The sequence below is a fragment of the Diabrotica undecimpunctata genome, chromosome 4 (assembly GCF_040954645.1).
Source record: "Diabrotica undecimpunctata isolate CICGRU chromosome 4, icDiaUnde3, whole genome shotgun sequence".
Classification (NCBI taxonomy): domain Eukaryota; kingdom Metazoa; phylum Arthropoda; class Insecta; order Coleoptera; family Chrysomelidae; genus Diabrotica; species Diabrotica undecimpunctata.
The window spans coordinates 157,325,015-157,347,967 of NC_092806.1; the positions used below are offsets into that span (position 1 = coordinate 157,325,015).

The window sequence follows — 22,953 nt, forward strand, 5'->3', positions numbered from 1 at the left end:
ACCCAAGCTACGAAATAAGGTAATTATCTTAGGCACATGGATCGTGTTAAGCTGGTTCACGCCCAAAATTGCAACACATGCCATAAAACAGCGTCAAAAATATAAGATGGACGCAACAGCGATTCAGGAAATGAGATGGACAGGATCGGGAAGCCTGCAAATGGAAAATTCCCTGGTTTCCTGGTCAGGAAGAGAAGAAAGGCACCAATTTGGATGTGGGTTTGTAGTTAACGGAAAACTCAAGACCACCATAATTAATTTCAAACCAATCGACAAGCTCATGTGCTCTCTAAGACTCAAAGGCAAATGGTTTAACCTAACCCTCCTCTCAATTCACGCACCAACGGAAAAAGCAAATGAAGACGACAAAGAGGAATTTTATGAAATTTTAGAACGACAGTACACAACGGCATCCAGATACTAGGTAAAGAGGACCATCTTAGAGCGGTGATCGGCACACATAGCTTACATGATAACACTAATGATAACGGATCAAGAGATATACATAAAGTAACCTGGGTGTCAAATGACGGAATCACACGAAACCAGATAGACGATGTGCTTATCGATGAAAGACATTCTAGCAATATCATCAGCGCATACAGTCTAAGGGGAACAGAAAGTGACTCTGACCACTTCCTGGTCAGAACAAAAATGAGAACAAGGCTAAAGACGAGACAGCCAAAGCAACGCCAACAAGGAAACAGATGGGACATTTCAAGTCTCGATTTACCTGATACTAAACGCCAATATCAGGCACCGATCCAAAACAAATTGCAGACACTGGAAGAAGAACATCAACGCCAGAATTGACGATAGACCAGAAATGGCAAAATATAACGAACGCCATAGAAAGTGCCGCAGCGGAAACTATAGGAAAAGAAAGGAATAACAAGAAGAAAAACCAGGAGTGCGAACAAAGCTTGCATCAGAAAGCAATCAAGAGGCTAGAGTTACTAACATGCTCTACAGATGAGAACAGGGAAGACTACAACAGAGTAAGGACTCAAACGAGAAGACTTTTGAGAAGAAAAAAGAAACAGTACCTAGAAGCGCGAATACAGCAACTGGAGGAGGAACATAGAACCGGTCAGTCTAGACAGTTTTATAAGGACCTAAAAACAATGAAGGGCAACACGACCAACAGCCCAAGATTTACAAAAGACGATGCAGGACAATTACTTACAGACGGCGAGGAGATAAGCCGCCAATAGAGAAAGTATTTTGAGCAACTCCTAAATACAGAAAAACCCACAACGACAGGGCAACAAAGACAGTACCAGTTAGCCGAACCTGAAATACCAGGGCCCACACTAGCTGAAGTAAAGTCCGCAATTTCGTCCCTAAAAAACATAAAGCCCCAGACCCAGACGGCATACAGGCGGAACTATTAAAAAAAGGGGGAGAAAAGCTTCACCTTGAGATATACAATCTTATAAGAGAAGTCTGGGAAAGAGAAGAAATACCGAAACACTGGCATGAAAGCCATATAGTACCTATCCACAAGAAGGGAGACAAACAAATATGTCGGAACTATAAAGGAATATCGTTAATCACAACAACGTACAAAATTATATCCATAATACTGTCTAGAAGGCTAACTCCATACGCAGAATAAATAATAGGCGACTACCAAAGCGGATTCAGACCGGCAAGGTCGACCATAGACCAGATATTCGTCCTACGCCAGGTGTTGGAAAAAAACTGGGAATTCAACCGCGATGTACACCAAATCTTCGTGGACTTTAAACAAGCTTACGATTCTGTTAGCAGAGAAGTTTTGTGGGAGACTATGGTAGAAATGGGAGTACCTGGAAAGCTGGTACGATTAGCACAGGTGAGCACACAGAACGTTTCCGGACGGATCAGAATTGGCAGCACCACGTCGGAGGAATTTCTCATTGACACCGGGCTTAGACAAGGAGATCCTCTCGCCCCCTGCTATTTAATTTTGTACTGGAACATGCGGTAAGGAAAGCTCAATAACAAGTGACAAACGGATACAGTCCACTCAACAACCTCAGAGAATGAAGGCGGTATAAGTAGAAGATCAAAAGCACGCGGAATTAATTCCATCTTAAACGCCGGCATTTTCTCCATATAGTTTGTTGTTTCTTATACTTCTTCGACATCTAAGGTTTCTTAGCTTTCCCCTTTTATTCACAAAAAGTTAAGTAGCGTCTAGCGACCTTTTTCTATCTTTATCTAATTTTCTATGGTAACCTTTCATACATTTCTCTTTATCTATTTCTCTATCGATCTAGTTATCTATCCTATCTTATCTTATCTTATCTTATCTTTGACAATTTCTTCTTTTATACAACATACCGATTCCAAAAGCTAGTTTTGAACCCACGACTCGCTTTCCACCAACCATCTGGCTGCCGTTCGCAGTATATCCATTGGTGACCTTTCTAGCGACATCCAAAAAAGGTTACACATGATATACAATCGTTATAGAAGTAACCTAATCAAGAAAAGTAAATGGATGATAGAAGATATCTTGAAATTGATGAAACAATGTCGACTTAAACAGAATATAGACAACTGCAACGGAGAACATTTTTAAAATATTTTTGAAACAAAAAATTGAGTTGATTTTCTAATTTCTCATATATACACCTCAGAGCCATATCGCCCACCAATCACCTTATCTGTATGTACTGCTATATATACGAATAATGATAAATATCGAAACTCATTTCTGTTGCATTTGGATCTTGTACACGACGAGGAAGGCAAATACAGAAAGTTTATGTTTAAATTGCATTATAAATATTTATAGAAACTTCGTCCATTTGAATACATAAATATACAAATTAAGTGTAAATTTTAATTAAATTATCTCTAATTAAATTTGTCGTTCGAATTTCTGGACTGTTGTCGGTTAGAGTTGAAAAAATTGTGAGTCACTTAAAAAGAAGTTAAAACAACGTCTCTCGTGGATTGTCGCAAAGTTTAGCGAACATCATCAAAGCGTATTCCAAACTTTTCCAGCACTTATTCGAAGAGAGTATACTTTTTTATTAGCTAATGGATATCCACCAGCACATATACTTTTATTTTATTTTTAAGAGACTCGAGCGTTATAAAACATTTTCGAATTGTATACAGGGTTGGAAGGAATATAAGTACGTCCGGAAAAAAATGTGTAAATTTTTTAAACGTTTACATTTGGGGACGTATTTTAAAATAGGTAGGATACATAAGAGAAAGTAGTCGCCAATATTGTATTACCGCTGTATTTATCCTTTATGAGGAAGCCAGAGCACCTCCTAGAGTTAAGGGGTGAAGTTTTACAACGTTCACATTTACCGATTTTGTTTTATCAATTTTTTTGTATTTCATGGTGTTTTAGTATAGTTTTCTAGTTCCATATGTAAGGTTACAGCATATGTAAAAGTATGTGCAAACAATTTTGACTTAAAAATACAAGAAAAGCATGTATTTATGTGTATAAAAAAAAATGAGTTGTTTCCCTTTGCCGGACCATGGAATGTGGACGACATGAGCCGGGCTCTTCAAACATTTGGTATAATGGAGATATGGGATTAAATGAATGCTGCAGGCAGTACGGAGTCTTTAAGCCTACCTTGCTTCATCACCTTTAGCAGACCAATGTCAAGACAAATTAAAAAACGAAGGATTTTGGCCAAGGCAGTGTGTTACCAATAGCAGTGGGAAAAGAGCTAGTTGATCACACTTTAAATCCCAAATGGCAGAAAAAAAGTGGTTTTATGCGTTTAAAGCTCGTCATAGGGACATGATCTCACTGAGAAAACCTTAAGCAACGTCCATCCATGATGCGCGCAAAAGGATACAATAAAAGGAATGTTAACGTCTTTTTCGACCTTCTGGAAAAAATGGTTGATGAGAATAATATTGATGCAACTCGCATATTTAACGTTGACGAAACGGGTATCAGCACTGTTTAGAACAAATGCCAAAAGGTTCTCACACAAAAAGATAAAAGGCAAGTTGTTTCAGTGTCCGGTAGAAAACGTGGAGTCAACACGACAGTTGTTTGCTGTGCGAGTGCTTTAGGAATTTACGTTCCACCTATGCTTATAATTAAGCGTATGGGAATGAACAATGATTTGAGGGTTGGTGCTGCACCAGGGAGTATGGTTGAGATATCAGAATCAGGCTACGTGAAATTGTTTTGTAACAATTAATAATCTGTACGGGCACCGATATCTAGTATTCAAAACAACTTTCTAAACATAGTCTTCTAAAGTTGTCTTAAGAATCAAGAATCATAACAATAAACTCCATTGGTAATTTTGACCAATGAAAGGATGGTTAAAGTTCGCGAAATGGAAAGAGAATGAGTCTGGAGATGGTCGAGAGGGAACAGTTGATTTCAATTCGAATGAAGCATTGGCGTAAGCTCGAAGCTCATATTCGCGCTTTCTTACTTACTTTATCGTGTCCGGACATGTCATTCATAAAATTTCGGCCCAGTATCGGGCTACGTCGGTTCCATCTTTGTTGGCGAGCCACAAATCTTCGAGTGTACATCGATGAGAGCAGTTTCTGCATGTAAGAAGATGTTCCATATTCTGTGTTTCTCCACAGTCACAGTTCACATCATCTTGGTCGATTTTTACCCATTTTGCCATGTTTGATTTTACAGGCGGTTCATCCTGCACTGTTCCAAGGAAGCTTTTTCTAGATTTTAGTCGCTTTCGTTGTGTCCGAGCTTTGTGTAGGGCATGCCGCTCGTCCGCGATCTGTTTAATCTTCTCTATGTGCTCTGCAACGCCTCTGTGTGCTGAGGGTTCTGCAAAACAAACTGCTTTATATAGATTTGGGAGTGGCGCTGGTTTCGTGCACCCCGTTACTATCCTGCATGTCTCATTTAGCGCAGTATCAACTTGTTTGGTGTGGGCAGATCTTCCCCAAACGAGGCAAGCATATTCAGCAGTTGAGAAACACAGTGCCTGTGCCGTTGTTCTTAAAACGCAAGGACGTGCGCCCCATTTACTTCCTGTTAGATTTCTGGGTATGCTGTTCCTAGTTGTTCCCTTTCGTTTTTATGCAATGTTGTCTGTAGGTGAGGGACCGGTCCAGAGTTACTCCAAGATATATAGGTTGATTTGTGTGTTCTAATGTATTACCATTCCACGGAATTTGGAGTTTTCGCTTGGCTTCTTTTGCACGAAGGTGGAAAGCGCAGACTTGGGTTTTAGAGGGATTTGGTCACAGGGAATTCAGCGCTAGGCGCAATTTAGAAAGTTTTACCGGTTTAACCTAATCGGAAACCATAATAATTTTACCCAACTCATATTAATTCGTATCACTGACAAGTTTTCTTTAGTTTTTTTTTGTATATAGTGTATATTATCGTAAGCAAGTGTATAGCTATCCTAAGCAAGTTATCGGCATCCAAAATACGGAGTTGTAATTGTTTTTAAATATACTTGTTAAAACGTTCTTTGCGAAATTTTTATTTGTCCCAGATTTTCTGGTTGGTCCTTTAAAATTGTACAGAAAGTAAATTGAATATGTGTATTCAGGGCCATTCCTGGCGGGTGGGTATGCAATAAATGCCCCGTACGCAGGCGCTAAATTTTACCAAATATTTGGTTACCATTACAAAAATATTCTCACTTCTAAAACAAAAAAAGTCAGTGTTCAGTATTTCCCCGGTAAGCGCTAAAGCAATCACTTCATCCGATTGCTATTCCCTATTATACTACCAAAATTACTCATTAAATTACCAACCTACAATTTTATTAGTGTCAGCACACGACGAGCCGTCTAAAGGTCGATTCTCACTATACGTTCCGTTTACTTTCCATACCCGTTCCATATACCTCCCATTATTTTAACCACAATTCTCAGTAGACATCGCGTTTACTTACAATAAGTCTGGTTTTTCTCAATGAACTTTAAATTAGAGTGGAAACAACTTCCACATTCAGTTGTGTAGACAAAAATTACTTTTTCTGAGTCATCCAGTATCACAGTTGCTAAGATTTTGCATTATACACATAAACAAACAAATAATTTAAAATTTATTCGGCATCGAGTTCCTTGACAATAGCTGACCAAATATTGTCTTTAAATGAATTATCGCTATATTTTTTATTTTCAAAATCATATAAGGCATTATTTTGCCTGACAAGTTCTATCAATTTTTCGTCATTCATATTTATCTTAACAACTTAGACTGAACCGCGATGTAATAATATTCGCACTATCCATACCGTACCCGACACATCGCAGCTTGTAGCAGAAAAAATACGTGGCCGGTAATCTTGAACGCGAGGCTTCGGGAGTGGTAGGTAAACGGAACCGAAAGTGGGCATATACTATATGATTTGTGTTTAATAATATTTTATGTAAATGGAAAGCCACGGATATGGAAAGTAAACGGAACGTATAGTGAGAATCGACCTTAATGCCGCTCTCCACGTTTGAGTAAAGAATGTACTATTGATAAAGAGCAACAAAAATATTATGAAATTGAAAAACAGCGATGGCGTGAAATCATTAAAAGAATGATTTGTATTGTGTAGTATTTACCTGGCCAAAATTTAGCTTTTAGGGGTGACAGTACGAATCTTTATGAGACTAATAATGGCAGTTTTTTGAAATTAGTTGAAATGATTGCCAAATTCGATCCAATTATGTTGGAACACCTGAGCAATATTCGAAGGTCTAAAGGGTTGTGCCGAAATATGCCTCATTACCTGAGCAATCACTTCCAAAATGAATTAATTCATTTATTGTTAAGAAATATTCACAAAGAAATTCTGAGTTGCCTCAGAACAGCAAAATATTACTCAATTATTTTGGATGAATCTCCAGATGCTAGCCATGTTGAGCAGCTGACGGTCATAATTCGCTTCGTTTATTGTTCTCCATATGAAGTCGAAATTAGAGAACACTTTCTGGGTTTTTTCAAAGTTTTAAATACTAGAGGAGAAGGGCTCTTCAATTTTTTAAAAGAAGAAATATTATCAAAATTTGAAATAAACCTTGATGACATGAGAGGTCAGGGTTACGACAATGGGGCAAATATGTCTGGCAAGCATGTGGGCCTTCAAGCTCAAATTCTAAAAATTAATCCCAGAGCAATGTTTTTGCCTTGTTCAGCTCACACTTTTAATTTAAGTGTCAATGATGCAGCTAAAATTTCATATGAGACTGTAGGATTTTTTTTCAATTATTCAGGAGTTGTTCATTTTTTTTTCTGCTTCACCCTACAGATGGGACATTTAAAAAACAAATATACCAAACTCAACTTTAAAATCAGTAATTGAAACACGATGGGAAAGCAGAGTCAAAGCCATTCGCCCTCTTAGGTTTCAATTCCTCGAAATTTGTAAAAGTTTACATGATTTGGTGGAAGATAATTCAAGAGATATGAACACGAAACATTCAGCAAGGTCACTATTAGACAAAATTAAAACGTTCAAATTCATTTTTTCTATTATAATTTGGCATGATGTGTTAACAAAAGTTAATATAGTCAGTAAAATGGTCCTGAATCCAAATACAACTTTAAATGAATGCCATACAGAAATAAAAAATCTTATTATTTATTTCACTGAAAAAAGGTCAGACAAACATTTCGAGATTTTCATGAATGAGGCTGTAGCAGAAGCAGAAAAAAGTGATGTAGAGCAAACATTTCCATTATTAAGACAAAGAAAGACGAAGCTTCAATTTTCGTATGAAGGTACAGATGAAACAGTATTCGACCCAAAACAAAAATTTAAGATCAGTTTTTATTTTCAAATTTTGGACACAACAATTCAATCCCTACAAAGACGCTTTGGGGGAATAAATAAGTGCCACGATTTATTTGAATTTTTGGGTAATTTTCAAAATCTAGATTCTGATGTGATTAAAAGATCATGTATGGATTTGGATTTAGCTTTACAAATTCAACATGAAGGAAACGTATGCAAAGATATTGATGGTCTTGATTTGCATAATGAAATTCTGTCATACAAAGTTCTTAACCCAATCACAGACTCTAGCCAAATTTCGGATTTGCCCATAGATATTTTAAATTATATAACAAAGAAAAATTTACAATCCTTGTTTCCAAATCTATTTATAGCCTTGAGAATATTCCTAACCCTTCCAATTTTGGTGGCATCTGGCGAAAGGAGTTTTTCAAAGCTAAAGCTCATAAAAAATTATTTATAACGTCAATGTGCCAAGAAAGGCTCAAGGCTCAGATCAGATTTGTAAAGAAAATAAAATTTGTAAAGCCATTTTTAAAGCCAAACCAATATTTGTTATTTAATTATTTTTCACTTGGTATATATGTATTATTTAATAAAGTTTTTTTGCATTGAGAGTATCTCCTTTCCGTTATTGTTTCATGTTATATTGCAGAATGCCTTATTAATTTGCGAATTGAGTGTTTTCTTTCTTACTGTTAACTTACATAATAATATTGTTTTAAAATGACCTTTTTTCTTCATTTAATTTTGAAAATAAAACCTTTTTTCAAACATGGTTCGTTTTATTTTTGTTTTTACATTTATATCGTATTTTCAATCATATCACAAGAACATCTTATGATATAGGTATCTTAAAAACATAATATGGGGGCGCACAAAAAATCCTGCACGCAGGCGCTCACTACCCTAGGAACGGACCTGTGTGTATTAAAAGTATTGAAAATATTTAAGGTGTTTTTAATTTGTAAAGAAGGAACAGAACAAATAAGGTTGTCTACAATTTTTTTAATGAATGGCAAAGAGAAAGGCAATTGTGAAATTACGCTAACAAGTAAATGATCCATAGGTGGAAATTAAAACATATTTCTTCGGTAGAAGCAACTCTCTGACATCATTAACAAATGAAAATGTATCCCTTGCAATTAAGTTGTTCACTTCATACCAATTAATCTGGTTATCAACAAAACACAAACGATGGACAGATCAGATACAATAATTTTGCATTTTTATTCATATATTCCTTTTGTTATCCGATTTTTGTATTTCTGTTTTAAACCGACATGCCGCATTTACGTAATAATATGGACGGAAAGGTCAACAAGGATTTGAATTTAAATATGTTTGACGAACGAGGACCCACCTTCAGTAAATTACCTTCCAACCCTCGTAGAAACGGATAAACCTATTAGTAAATCTAATTTACCTTTCTAAGTCTCCTACGTTCTCGAAGAGTGGCCGCTTTCCTTCGATCTATTGCAACGGTCTTCTTTTTACAAGCCTTGCAGGCCCATGCCAGGCACTTCCTCGGTCCATTTATCGAACATCCTGTATGATGTACCGCCGGCTCTAAAATGTGATGCGCGATTTCTTTTTCCTCTTCGCTCTCTTCTATCGAACTCTCCGCACTCACGTATCCGGTGTCTATTCTTAAGCTGGAAATAATGAGAAATATATTAGTATTGGTTTTAGGGTCGTATAAACCACAATGTATTACATATTTAGGAGAACAGAACTAAGATTCAGTCGACGCAAGCGGACAAATATTTTTCTTTATTTGTGAGGTTAAATTAATATTTTTTTATTTAGAAACTCGTCTCAGCCTATATGGATATTAGCAAAAAAATATATTAACAGCCATATAATAGTACCACAATCAAATTTTGAATAAATAGTTTATTGGTTTTAAATATTGATTAATCAATTTTCCATATCGAAAAATCACAAATTCTCCAGGACTCCGAATTTACCCCTTCCTGTACTGTGTAACGGGTACTCCACTAGAAGTTGTTTTATGGTTAGCCAAAACCACCATTTTAAAAACATTTCGAGCTAATTCTTGTCCCTAAAGCAGGCAATATCCCTTCCTTAAATAACCTAATCAAACAAATTTGACAGCTGTCACTTCTCAACACGTTTTGGCTGCGGTTAGTTTTGAGATTTTACTACACTTTTCTATACGATTTGTGATTTCTTAATTTTTATAAATATGCCAGAGGAAAATAAGTACTCAATATTGAACCATTTTATAAAACGAATGCTTTTAGTTACTCTCTACTTATCGATACTGCATAAGATTTATTTTATAATAAATATTAGACAAACAAAGAGTTTCCTTATTAAGATATTATTAGTCTCTGCTATTTATTTCATTCTTTGTCACAAAGACAGATGTTACACAATGTTCCATCACAGATCCATCGGTGAATAACTGTTTGAAGGAGGAAAATTAAGAAATACCTAAGTGGTTTAATATTGAGAATTAATTAAATAACAATTGGTTTTTTTCTTATTATCTGACAATAGTTCCAAATTTATATGAGGAGAAGATATTAGCCAAGGAGGGGAGTTGGCAATCTTGCTAGGATAGATTTCAGGGACTTTAAGGTTTACCTAATTCATTTATGAGTCGGTTTTAATCCTTCATAAAAGGGAATGTGAATTTTAGCGTGCTGATATAATATATATATATATATATATATATATATATATATATATATATATATATATATATATATACAACGGCAAGGTGTAGTGGCGTAGCTTGCAATGAAAATGAGAAAAAAAACGGTCATAAGGGCGTAAAAAGGCAAAAACGTCGAAGGCAACCGTAAATACGTATTTCTGACTATTATATTTGGAAATATATTCGGAAATATATAAATAATATTACATTTTTCGACCATAAGCTCCAGTATAAATATACATTTGAAAACTCCAGGGGGCACAAATCTATGATTGATTTTATAGTCACTAATAGAAAAATTCACCCAAAGCAGATTCTAGATATCCGAACTTTAAACTCAGCAGACGCAGGCAGAACACAAACTAGTATTAGCAAAAATAAGAATGAAAATAACACCAAAACATTTTCTACAGGAAATCATTCAATCAAAGTTAAAATACAATGTACAATCACTGTGGAACGACTCTACAAGAGAAATGTACCAGAAGAGGCTACCACAGAAGATACAGCTGAAACAAATAGACGACATCGAAGATATAAACGTAAGCTGGGAGAAAATTAAAGACAATATTAAAGAAGCAGCAACAGGATCTCTAGGAAAACGCAAAGCCATACTAAACAATAGAAACAATAACACTACACCATGGTTCAGAAAAGAAATAAAAGAGAAATGTAAAGAGAAAGGAGAGGTCTACACGAAGTACAAAACATCAAATACTCCAGAATCTCGAGACACATATAAAAGAATACGAAATGAAACAAAGCAGTTGGTAAGAAGAACAAAAAATGAACACTGGGAACAGTTTACAAAAATTATGGAAAGCGACTTCTACGGTACCTACACAAAAACAAATATGGAGATTCATAAGAAACCAACGGAAAGAAATGGCAGAATTGAAGGAATACAATAACATACCAGCAAACGAATGGGAAAGATACCTGACGGAACTGTTTAATATTAAGACACGAATTAAGACACGAAATAGAAATCAGTTTTCAGGAAGTAGAGATAAACATAAATTCACTCAAAAATAAAAAGTCACCAGGACCAGACGGAATAACCAACGAGCTTCTAAAACACGGAGGAGAAATTATAACCTTTGAGATGAAAAAATTTATACAAAATCTAATATTGCACTGCAAGATACCAGATGCTTGGAGAAACAGCATAATGATACCAATGTTCAAGAAAGGAGATAAAGAAGACCCCAACAATTATAGATGTATAAATCCAATGAACACCGCACTAAAGCTTACCACAAAAGTCCTCACCAACAAAATCAATAAACTAACAACTCTATCAGATGAACAACAAGAAGTCAGATCCGGAAGATTCTGCATAGACACCGTATTTGTACTAAGACAAATCACAGAAAAGGCCATCGAGTACAATAAACCAGAATAACTATGTTTTATAGACCTGACAAAGGCTTTTGATCGCATCCAAGTCGAAGACGTCTTAAACCTACTGTATAAAAGAAACATACCAATCAATATTATACAAACCATCGAAAACATCCACTTTCATAATTAAATACAGGCAAAGATAAATGTAAAACTAACACAGTGTATACCAGTACAAAGCGGAGTCAGGCAGGGTGACTCGTTAAGCCCACTTCTCTTTAAATATTATGTTATGCAGACGACGCCGCATTAATCGCCGAGACAGAAGACGAGCTCCAAAGATTAACACACATCTACAATACAACAGCCAAGAAATACAATATGATGATATCACCAGAAAAAACCAAATGTATGACAACATCTAAATACCCACTATGATGTAAAATCGAAATTGATGGGAAAATAATAAAGCAGGAAGCAAGAATATCATGAAATAGATATAACTAGTTACGGAGGTGTTGAAGAAGAAGTACGATAACAAAGCTTAAAAGCAAGTAAAGCGGAGGGATGTCTTAATAAAACAATCTGGAAGAACAAACACCTAAGACAAGACACAAAAACAAGAATCTATAAAGCAGAAATTAGACCTATATTAACATACACGGGAAAATACATCGACGAATATCAGGGAAAAGTCTGTTGGATAGGGAGAGAAGCGAAAACATAAGTAGAGCATGCAATATAGAAGACATAGGTGACAAAACGGAAACAGAAGTGGAACGAACACATTAGTAGAATGGCAGAGGATAGGATAGTACGAATAGCACGAGATAAGTCACCAAATGGACGAAGAAGTATTGGCAGACCAAGAAAAAGATAGTGCGATAATTTAAACAATTTAGGAGCCTAATATTGAAGAAGAAACAGGCTTTAAAGCCTACATACAAAAAGGACGAAGAAGAAAAGAATATTCGGATATGCACCTTTCTTTCTTTCACTCCAGAAATTGCCACACTCTATTGACCATAGACATATATTACAATATAGACTGAATGCTGCAATACAGTCGCGTTCTCCCAGTGCGACAGGGAAAACAGACGCAAGGCCATCCCTGCATCACTGTCTAATCTCTGCCGGGTTTATGGATCACGTGACATTCTCATTGATCATTCTCAGGGACTACTTTGGGCCAATTTTATCTGTCGCACTGGGGAAACGTGACTGTATTGTAGCACTCGGTGTATTTGTTTTATATGTCTATGACTATTGACGACTCTTCACGTAGTCTAACCTTTTCATTCGTGAAGAACTATACAGTCTTAAGCAGTAACAGAAACAATAGTTTCAGTTTTTCTTTCAAGCAAGTATTTCTCTATTTTTGCTCGTCAGCTTTTATCATTTTACTGATTTTGTCCGTTTTATTTTAACTTTGAACAAGCTATTACGAATATTTTGAGCTTGATTTATTTTGGTTGGTTATTTTGTGTGTTCTACGAACAGGTTAACTACGAAAGATATAAATAAATTCTTCCAAAATTGTTTTTATACTCCATAGTGAAAGATAAGACAACAAAACTCCAGAATTATTACTAATACATTCAGTTTTCGCTCCTATCTCCGAGCGAAATCCAAACATGAGAATTTCTAGCTCTACAGGGAGCCGACATGAACACAAAAGGGTCTCTCCTAGGATTCAAACCGATCGCCGATCGATTTCCCACAAGTTTCGAGAAATGTTAGCAAAATAAGAAATATGGAGAACTAATCTCGGCTCTAGTTCACGTTATACGGTCACATTCGTTTTATTTTGTGGTCGTTCAATTTGCTGAGTAATCCTGATTGGCGTATTACGTAATCTCTAATTGTTTGAGAATAATAGAACTTCCCACAGTAAAAAGATGTAGACATAATTGGGCATTAAAAATCAAATAACAATATTGATCTGAATTTCTCTTCCTGTTTCAGCATTTTGTCGGATGTTTCGTTACAAATAAACTACGATTATAACATAAACTCTTTATCAACCAATCAAGTTTATCAAGATAAGCAACTTCATCACTCATACGTATTAACCCTACGCTGCGCAATTGTTTATTTCGTTTTTAAAAAAATCTGGACAATGTAAAAGTGGTTACAGAAAAAGGAAAGAAAAAAACTTTTTTGCAAAAATAGTTTATTATGTACAAAAATATTGTCACATATCTATCTCATTACGCATCAAAAGGACAAACTCAGTTCTCGTGAAATTTGACAAAGCATTTATTACTTTTGTTTAAACAAAAATGTACTCGAACATTTAATGAAGGAGACTGACTCACAGGTTGGCAATTTACACCTATGTCTCGCTTTATCATATGTAGGCCAGTGACCCATGGAATCAGTTCTAATGTTTTTTCGAGGTATGAAACTTAAAGCTGTCGATATTCTTCTTTTTTCTTGCAAAAGTTTCTCAGTGGTTTGATCAGAAAGTCTTCCTCGTTTCAATGAAAAATTAAAACTGTTGGCCTTGCATAAACACTGGGATCTCTCAGGCCAAAATTCAGGATAAGTTAAACATTTCTTATTTTAAAGTAACATCTTCTATAGAGGAGCTAACTGTTAACAAAAGTCATATCCAAGAGATGATAAAATATCCGCAGATACAATTTTTTTGTCCGCTTCTTTATCTTATAACGACCAATATAACTGCCCATAGCGTCAACTTCACCTATATGATCGTTATATTCAGGAACCAAGTGAAATTACTGAACACCGTCAATATTACCTATAAATTCATGAGAAAATCCTCTGGGTTCTTTTTTGAGTTGCTGGTCAGAAAGTAGCTTGTAAACCATCAAAGGTATCACAGTATAAAAATTATCGAAATATACTCTGTAATTTCGATTCTTCTTCTTCTTCTTCTGGTTCCTATCCGTTTCGGATGTTGGAAATCATATTGGCAATCATGACCTTGCTCGCTGCGGCTCGAAACAGCTCCGTTGAGGTTTTCTTAAACCATGTTCTTAAATTCCGCAGCCATGATATTCTCCTTCTACCGGGTCCTCGCTTACCTTTGACTTTACCTTGCAATATAGACTGCAGCAGGGAGTAACGGTGCTGATTTCTCATAACGTGTCCCAGATTTTGCAATTTTATGCGTTTGATCGTAAACACAATCTCTGGTTCCTTCTTCATTTTTTCTAGAACTTCCTTGTTCGTGATCCTTTCTGTCCATGATATTCTCAGCATTCTTCTATAAAGCCACATCTCAAATGCTTCAAGTTTTTTAATAGTGGTGTCTGTAAGCGTCCATGCCTCCGCCCCGTACAACAACACAGAGAAAACATAGCATGCATAGAAAACAAATTTCGATTACAAAGTATTATTTGGCAAAGTTTGACAACGACGTTGGCACTTGATCTTAAGTCGGGTTCATTTAGCTCAGGACATTTGCTATCATTTTCTGAACCTGTATAAATTTCAAAACTAGATGAAAAATCATATCTTCAACAGGAAACATACAATTTGTATCCCCATTTCTGAGATTTGAACAGCGTACAGATTGAAGGGGAATGCAACGAAGAAAACATTAACAAAAACCGGGAAAAAATAAAGGCTGACAAAGAAAAGAAAAAAGATTGGATACCGGACGTAATACTAAAATTGATGAACAAAAGAAGAATATATAAGGACAAAAATAAATCATTGTACCAGCAAACACAAAACGAAATACGGCGACAAATTCGAATAGTAAAAGAAAATTGGTTAAAAGAAAAATTTAATGAAATAAAACTGCTACAAAATAAACATGACAGCTTTAATTTACACAGAAAAATAAAAGAATTAACTAGAAGACCAGAATACAAACAAAATATACTAGTTGATGAAAAGAGAGACACAGTTATGGATACAGACAACAAATTGATGGTATGGGCAAACTATATAGAACAGCCGTTTAACGACAAACGAGACAAAATAGATAACGGATATTTCGTTGAAGAGACTGGACCGGAAATAACAGAAAGTGAAGTAAAACACACAACCAAAAAAATGAAAACTGGGAAAGCAGTAGGACCAGACGAAATACCGACAGAAATCTTGCTATAAAACTTATGATCTACTAAAGATTATTCATCGTAGAATACATAGAAAGTTAGAACAAGACATTGGACAAACTCAGTTCGGATTTAGAAATGCTCAAGGAACCAGAAAAGCATTATATGCAGTAAATGTGCTAATACAGAGATGTTTAGATGCAAACCAGGACATCTATGTCTGCTTCCTAGATTAAAACAAGTCGTTCGATACAGTGAAACATAATCCGTTAATAATAATACTGAGAACCGAAAACATTGACACTCGGCATATAAGAATAATAAATAATCTATATTATGAACAAGAAGCTGTCATAACAATAAATAATTTAAAAACTAATAAAATAAAAATGAAAAGAGGTGTTAGACAGGGCTGTGTCTTGTCGCCATCACTGTTTAACGCATACTCAGAGGAAACATTCAAAAAACCATTAAAAGATGAGACAGTAGGCATAAAAATAAATGGCCTATCCATACGTGAAATTAGATATGCTAATGATACAATACTAATAGCAGAAAATATTACAGATCTACAGAGAATTTTAGATAAGGTTGTTGCAGCGAGTGAAGAATTTGGTCTGTCACTAAACATAAAGAAAACAAAATTCATGGTTATATCAAAGAAAAATATTAGATACATCAATCTACACGTAAATAATAAGACGATAGTACAAGTTCAGAATTATAACTATTTAGGGGCAAACATTAATGAAACAAAAGATTATACCAAAGAAATTAGAGTTAGAATAGAAAAGGCTAGAAGTGCATTCAATAATACGAAACAAATATTATGTTGTAGAGACCTCAGCCTAAATCTTAGAAAACGAGTACTCAAGTGTTATGTATTTTCTGTTCTTTTGTATGGTGTAGAGATATGGACTTTAAATAAAAAATGTTTCAATAAATTGGAAGCATTTGAAATGTGGACATATCGAATAATGCTGAGAACCTCCTGGACAGACAGAATAACCAATGAAGAAGTACTAAGAAGAATAGAGAACAGCAGGGAGATACTAGATTCCATCAAAATAAGAAAACTACAATATCTGGGTAATATAACACGTGGTGATAGATATGAGTTCCTAAAACTAAAAATGAATGCAGGGAAAGATTCAAGGAAAGCACAGCATAGGTAGAAGAAGAATGTCCTGGCTGAGAAACCTCAGAGAATGGTTGGGATGCAGCTCAACTGAACTCTTTTGGGCTGTAGTGTCAAGAGTTAGAATAGCAGTGATGATTGCCAACCTTCGTCGCGGAGATGGCACAAAAGAAGAAGAAGCTATTTATCGACAGATAAATATTTTTGAACAGGAACCGACTGAAACTTTCTATTAAGTACACCAACAATGGCCGAAGCTTATGTAAACGATCATGATTAGGATAATCTCTTGGTACCAACGAATTATTGATATTAAAATGTAAATATAGGCGAATTTTTTTAAAGATTTATTGAGGCACAACTTCTTTTATCTAGGAAGTCCTAAAGAATTGGACCAGTAACTTCTAACGTCTGACATTTTTACTAACGAAACGTATATACAGATGCCAACATATTGTTTTATATCATTAGTAGTAAGTTACGCAGGTTTACTAGGATTAATTTGTGTCGACTACAAATTAGATTCCGTAGTGATGTGGTGAAGTCATAATACTTCTTCTCCGGAACCTGGGACAAGTAAAACCATTCCAGAAAGATTGGACGTCTTACGTAATAGATTGTCATCAAATTCGTCCGATTCTGAATTTAGTCTGACAGAAGTTACTGAAGACAACTTAAGCGACGATGATGATAAAACCCTAAAAAGTAGGAAAAAACGGAATATACGTCATTCCAAGATTTAAGTCCGGTTCCAGTCTTTCAACTTCGAACTTTATAGCGAAAAAGACAAAATTTGCAAAAAAGTATTAACTTCTACACCATTTAAAGCAGAGTTCGAAATTAAAAAGCAATAAAGGAGAAAAATAATGAAAAATTACAGAAGTTGCATCTTACACAAGAAAAGTTCCAAATAAAGGGAAAACTGCAGTTGAAAAAAGAAAAGAAGGTGATGAAATCTGTACCATTTGTGAAAAATTTGGACATGATAATGACATATTGTGGCGGTGTCGTTCTTATGCAGCTTGGACCCATGCTGACTGTATTAGCGCTAAAAAGCATAAGTGTATATTTGTGACCCATGCTCACTGTAAAATAATGTTCAAATCTTAAAATTAAATGTATTTTCAAATATAAGTGCTTAGCCGATTTTGCCCTACATCATGATCGATATCATCCTACCGGTCGAAATTACTCGATTTTTTCCCTCTTTCTAAAAAAGTACGCTATAAAAAATATATTTGTTTGTTTGCAAAAAAAATTAAAAAAAACTCATAATGGATAAAGTAAAAAGCACATAATCCGTGTTGGTCATCTTATTACAAAGATTGCTACTTGAAATTTTTAATAGCGCGTAAGTGGTCGATATACCTCCACTCTCCCCTATGCCACTTGTTGCATCGATTACTACTAATTAATCGTTTATATTAATGGCAAAATTAAAACTAAAATACAACGATTTTCATTAATAATAAAGTTATTGCGAAGCAAAATAAAAAATTTGTCAAAAAACCTTAAATTTTTACCTCATATTTTTCGAGTCATCTATGGATCTCCGGCTACTATTAGAAGAAGTGTCTGACATCGGCGATTTGTCCTGTTTTTCCAAGTTCCTTAAAAAAACATCTGCTTGGATGTTCCTTCGTTTCCTACCGGCGTTTGTGTCCTTAATTCTCGACGTTAAAAGTTCAGAATTCACTTCAGTTTTATTTTTCGAAACCGTTTTATGATAGTCACTCACTTCGGGGTATTTTAGTCGTTGAAGGGGGAAATTGTGGGGTAAATCGTAAGGTTGGAAAATGTTTGAATAGTAGTTCATTTTAAATCAGGAACACTAAAAGATTTTTTATGATTTTGTGTGAGACATTTGTTGTGCATTGTATAAACATATTTCAAGATTTGTTATAAGGTTTTTACTTTTCAAAAGATTTAAAATATATGCTTTTAATACAACAACCAATATTTTTGTAGCATCGAAAAAAATTCATAAGGAAAAATTATACAATACACAGCTAAACACTGTAACTTTAACTTCGTAAGAGATAAAAATGGAGAAATACTGGCTGCCGAAAACAAAATAATAGAAACATAGGCTGAATATTTTGAAGAGCTCCTAAATATCCAAGATTTCACTGATGAAAACAATGAAAATGGTGGAAACAACGGAGAACATGAGTATCAAATGGTCGAATTAGAAATACCCCCACCAAGCATGGAAGAAATTACGCATGCCATAAAAACGCTTAAAAACGATAAATCCCCTGGTCTGGACAATACTGATGCCGAGATAATTAAAACAGGCGGTCATGAACTCATAAGTAAAATCCATCAATTAATAGAAATGGCCTGGCAACAAGAAATAATGCCGAAAGAATGGTGTGGTAGTATTATTGTACCAATATACAAGAAAGGAAAAAAGGAATCATGCATGAATTATAGAGGAATCTCACTAATCAACACTACATATAAAATATTGGCTTCGATATTATTAAAAAGATTAGTACCATACGCCGAAGAAATAGTTGGTGACTACCAGTGTGGTTTCAGGCCTGGCTGATCGACTTTTGATCAAATATTTACAATAAGACAAATGCTTGAAAAGTATTGGGAATATAATCACGACGTGCATCTGATTTTTATAGACTTCAAACAGGCTTATGATTCAATTAATCGTGCAACATTATGGAAGGCAATGATCGAGCTCGGCGTACCCAAGAAACTAGCTGCGGTAACACAAACGTGTGTAAGTAACTCTTTTGCACAAGTTAGAATAGGGGGAAAAATATCAAATGCTTTCTGCGTAAATTCTGGACTGAGAAATGGAGATCCGTTGTCCCCATTGTTGTTTAACCTGGCCTTAGAATATGTCATGCGAAAAATATATCCAAAAATCAAACCAGACATAACTGCTCGGGGAGCAAAAATCATACTCGCCTTTGCCGATGACGTAGACGCAGTAGCACAATCAACATTAGAAATTAAGGATATTTTCTCGAGCTTTGAAGAAGCTGCATTAAACATCGGTCTAAAAATAAATGAAGACAAAACAAAATACATGGTCGTCTCAAAACAAAAACGACGGCGAATAAGGCAAAACAGTACTATAAATGATCACAACTGCGAAGTGGTTAAAGAATTTGAATATCTAGGAGCAACAATCACAAATGACAACAAATTAGAGCGAAAAGTTGAAACGAGAATAACGGCAGGAAACAGATCTTTCTTTGCAATGCAACATCTAATGAAGTCAAAACTTCTTTCACGAGACACAAAAATCCGGATATATAAGACCATAATACGACCAGCAGTCGCGTATGGAAGCGAAACATGAACGCTAACAAAAAGAGCAATAAATAAATTGCTGGTGTGGGAACGTAAAATTCTTCGAATGATATATGGCCCTTGCAGAGACAGCGTGACAAACGAATGGAGGGGCAGATACAATAACGAGCTAGAGTCTCTATTCGGAAAAGAAAATCTAGTCAGATATATAAAGGCCGATAGACTCAGATGGACAGGGCATGTGATACGCAGTAACGACAATCGCCTTATAAACAGTGTGTTCTGGGAGAGGCCAGAGGGAAGAAAGTCTGTAGGGCGGCCTAGAAAAAAGTGAAAAGATGCAGTCAAAGAAGATCTAGAGAAAATGGGAGTGCGACAATGGGAATTACTGGCACAGGACCGACAAACATGGAAGGCAATAGTAAACGCGGCAAAGACTCATGAAGAGTTGTAGCGCCATTGATGATGATGACGGCTAAACACTGACGAGCTTGGAGATAGACAGACATACATATATAGAAGATATAGTAAAGCAACACATAATAAATGATAAATAACAGTGTTCTGAGGATCAACTTAAGACATTCAACAATGGTTCTGGAACTAAATTTCAGTTCATGTCCAAATTGTTTGCTTTTAAAAGTTTTTTGAAGTCTGGTATAAAATTAACTTCCAACTTCCAAAAAAATATTTTTTTAATCGCCCACGCTTTCTTTTAGTTGAAGTAATCAACAGGTAGCTTTTCTGCTGTAGTGTCCTTCCTGTGTAGAGCCAGGAAAAAGAACATCCTGGCTTCGAAATTTCCAAGAGTGGTATAAAGAGTCCTCCTCTTATCTGTTTCTAGTTGCCGTAAACAAAGTTATTATTGCGAATTTGATCACCAACGTTCGATAGTCGGACAGAGTACTGAAAGAAGAAGTTTCCTTCCTGACTCTCTGTAGAGCTACTGCAGGAGATACGTTTTTTGCTGAGTTTATGACTCCCTGCTTTACTTTTACTTGCAAAAAAAAATTTGTTCTTGTTGAAATATATTTCCAGAAAAGCCCTGATTCGTCTGCGTTATGAATTTTGTTTGTAGCTTCACTTTTAAATCACTTCTAAATCACTTTTAAATTACTCTGCGCCCTGTTGGTCACCGCTGAGCTTCTTCTAAGCCCAATGCCCCAAGAAACTGTTTAGCTTTTGCAGCAATTAATGGAACTGATATAGGTGTACCACTGTTACGATATTCCGAAAGATTTCCACGGTCAGTACAATTAAACCTATAGCTGAGATTAATACTATTACAAGAATTAATATTAAACTCCGGCTTAAACCTCGTCGATTATCATTGCGTCGAGCTTTCCTGATAGAGGTGGAAACTGATTCATCCCTACCGTTCCTCGACGTTATCACAAAGAAAAACGAATCTTAAGATTTTCATCACTTTGTTTATCGAACACCCACCCACACTAATCGTTACTTGCATACCAACTCTCATCAACCACCTCCACAAATTAATTCAGTCATTAATATCCTCATCTCCAGATCAATACGCTTTTGCGATGATGTAGTAAACCCGCTGAGCTCTCTAGTTTAAAACAAGTATTCATTCAAAACGGTTACCGTGAAAATTACATCAATAGGAGGATTCAAAGAAATCAATCTCAGACTCAATTTCAACCCAAAAACTTGGACTTGGATCAAAAGATATCGAATTTTTACCATCGAGTTGATACAAATTTTATTTAAAAAATTTATTGCGCGCGCTAGAGGAATGTGTTCTAAACCTATAAACAACGATACAAAATGCTATCGAGGCCAGCACCACAGAAAAAGAAACAGGAAAAGAAGAAGGGCCAAGAACAAGAAACCGAGAGGACAAAAGAATTACCAATGAACTAAATAGTGAAATTAAAAAACAATTAGATGAACATCAAAACGAAAATTGGGAGAACTATATCCAGCAACTAAATCCAAATAAATCTGAGATCTGGAAGCTATCTAAAATACTAAGAAAAAAAAACTTCCATTATTGTTCGGACTTAATCCAAACTTGCAACCACGCTCCTATGTCTTTCCCCTCGCTGCAACACTACACTGTCCAAAATTTGACGCTGCGAAAGATTGCACACAAAAAATCTCTCTCTTATGTTTCAACTGCCGCACGAGCAGCCACACCTGGGAATCATCCGGTCACGTATTAAACTATTATAAGTTATAATATTTCTTATATAAAAGCAGAGAGTAAATAAATGGTAATTGTATCATCTATCTATCTATCTATAATTTAAAATATACTGTTTATAATTGTAATACATTTCCACTAAGTAAGAGTAGCTTATTTAAATCCACACAACAAAAAGAAGACTCATAGACTCATAATCCAAGAAAAAATCTCGGGAAAGAGAAATGTGGGACGTAGGAGGATTTCCTGGTTGCGAAATTTAAGGGAGTGATATGGGTGCAGTTCAATACAGTTATTCAGAGCTGCAGCCAACAAAGTGAAGATTGCTGTGATGGTAGCCAACCTTCGATAGGAGACGGTACTGCAAGAAGAAGAACAAAAGATCCACCGCTTAATGGAAATACACCAAAAGTCGAAGGACTAATCTGAAGTAGTTATACCTAATTACTTGTACATAGCCGAAATATTTATTCAGCTACACTTGGACAATGTTAGAGAAACTCTTCCGATTACATGGAAAAAATGGAATTGTGTATGCAGAAGAAAACAAAGCAGAAGTTATGAAAAACACGCTAGAAAGAGGATGTAAGAAAAATTATCAT

At 35.5% G+C, this 22,953-nt stretch overlaps 1 protein-coding gene across 1 annotated transcript in view; it reads right to left on the bottom strand.

Annotated features, from left to right (window-relative positions):
* The window catches only part of nau (myogenic-determination protein nautilus), a 119,245-nt gene that overhangs the window by 84,774 nt on the left and 11,518 nt on the right, over positions 1-22,953 (bottom strand). Inside the window, exons 2-3 of the mRNA XM_072530717.1 lie at positions 18,429-18,736; positions 9,130-9,358 (exon numbers count right to left, since the gene is read on the bottom strand). Coding sequence (XP_072386818.1) covers positions 9,130-9,358; positions 18,429-18,721 — 522 coding nt within the window. The 5' untranslated portion in view covers positions 18,722-18,736. The remainder of the gene's footprint in view (positions 1-9,129; positions 9,359-18,428; positions 18,737-22,953) is intronic.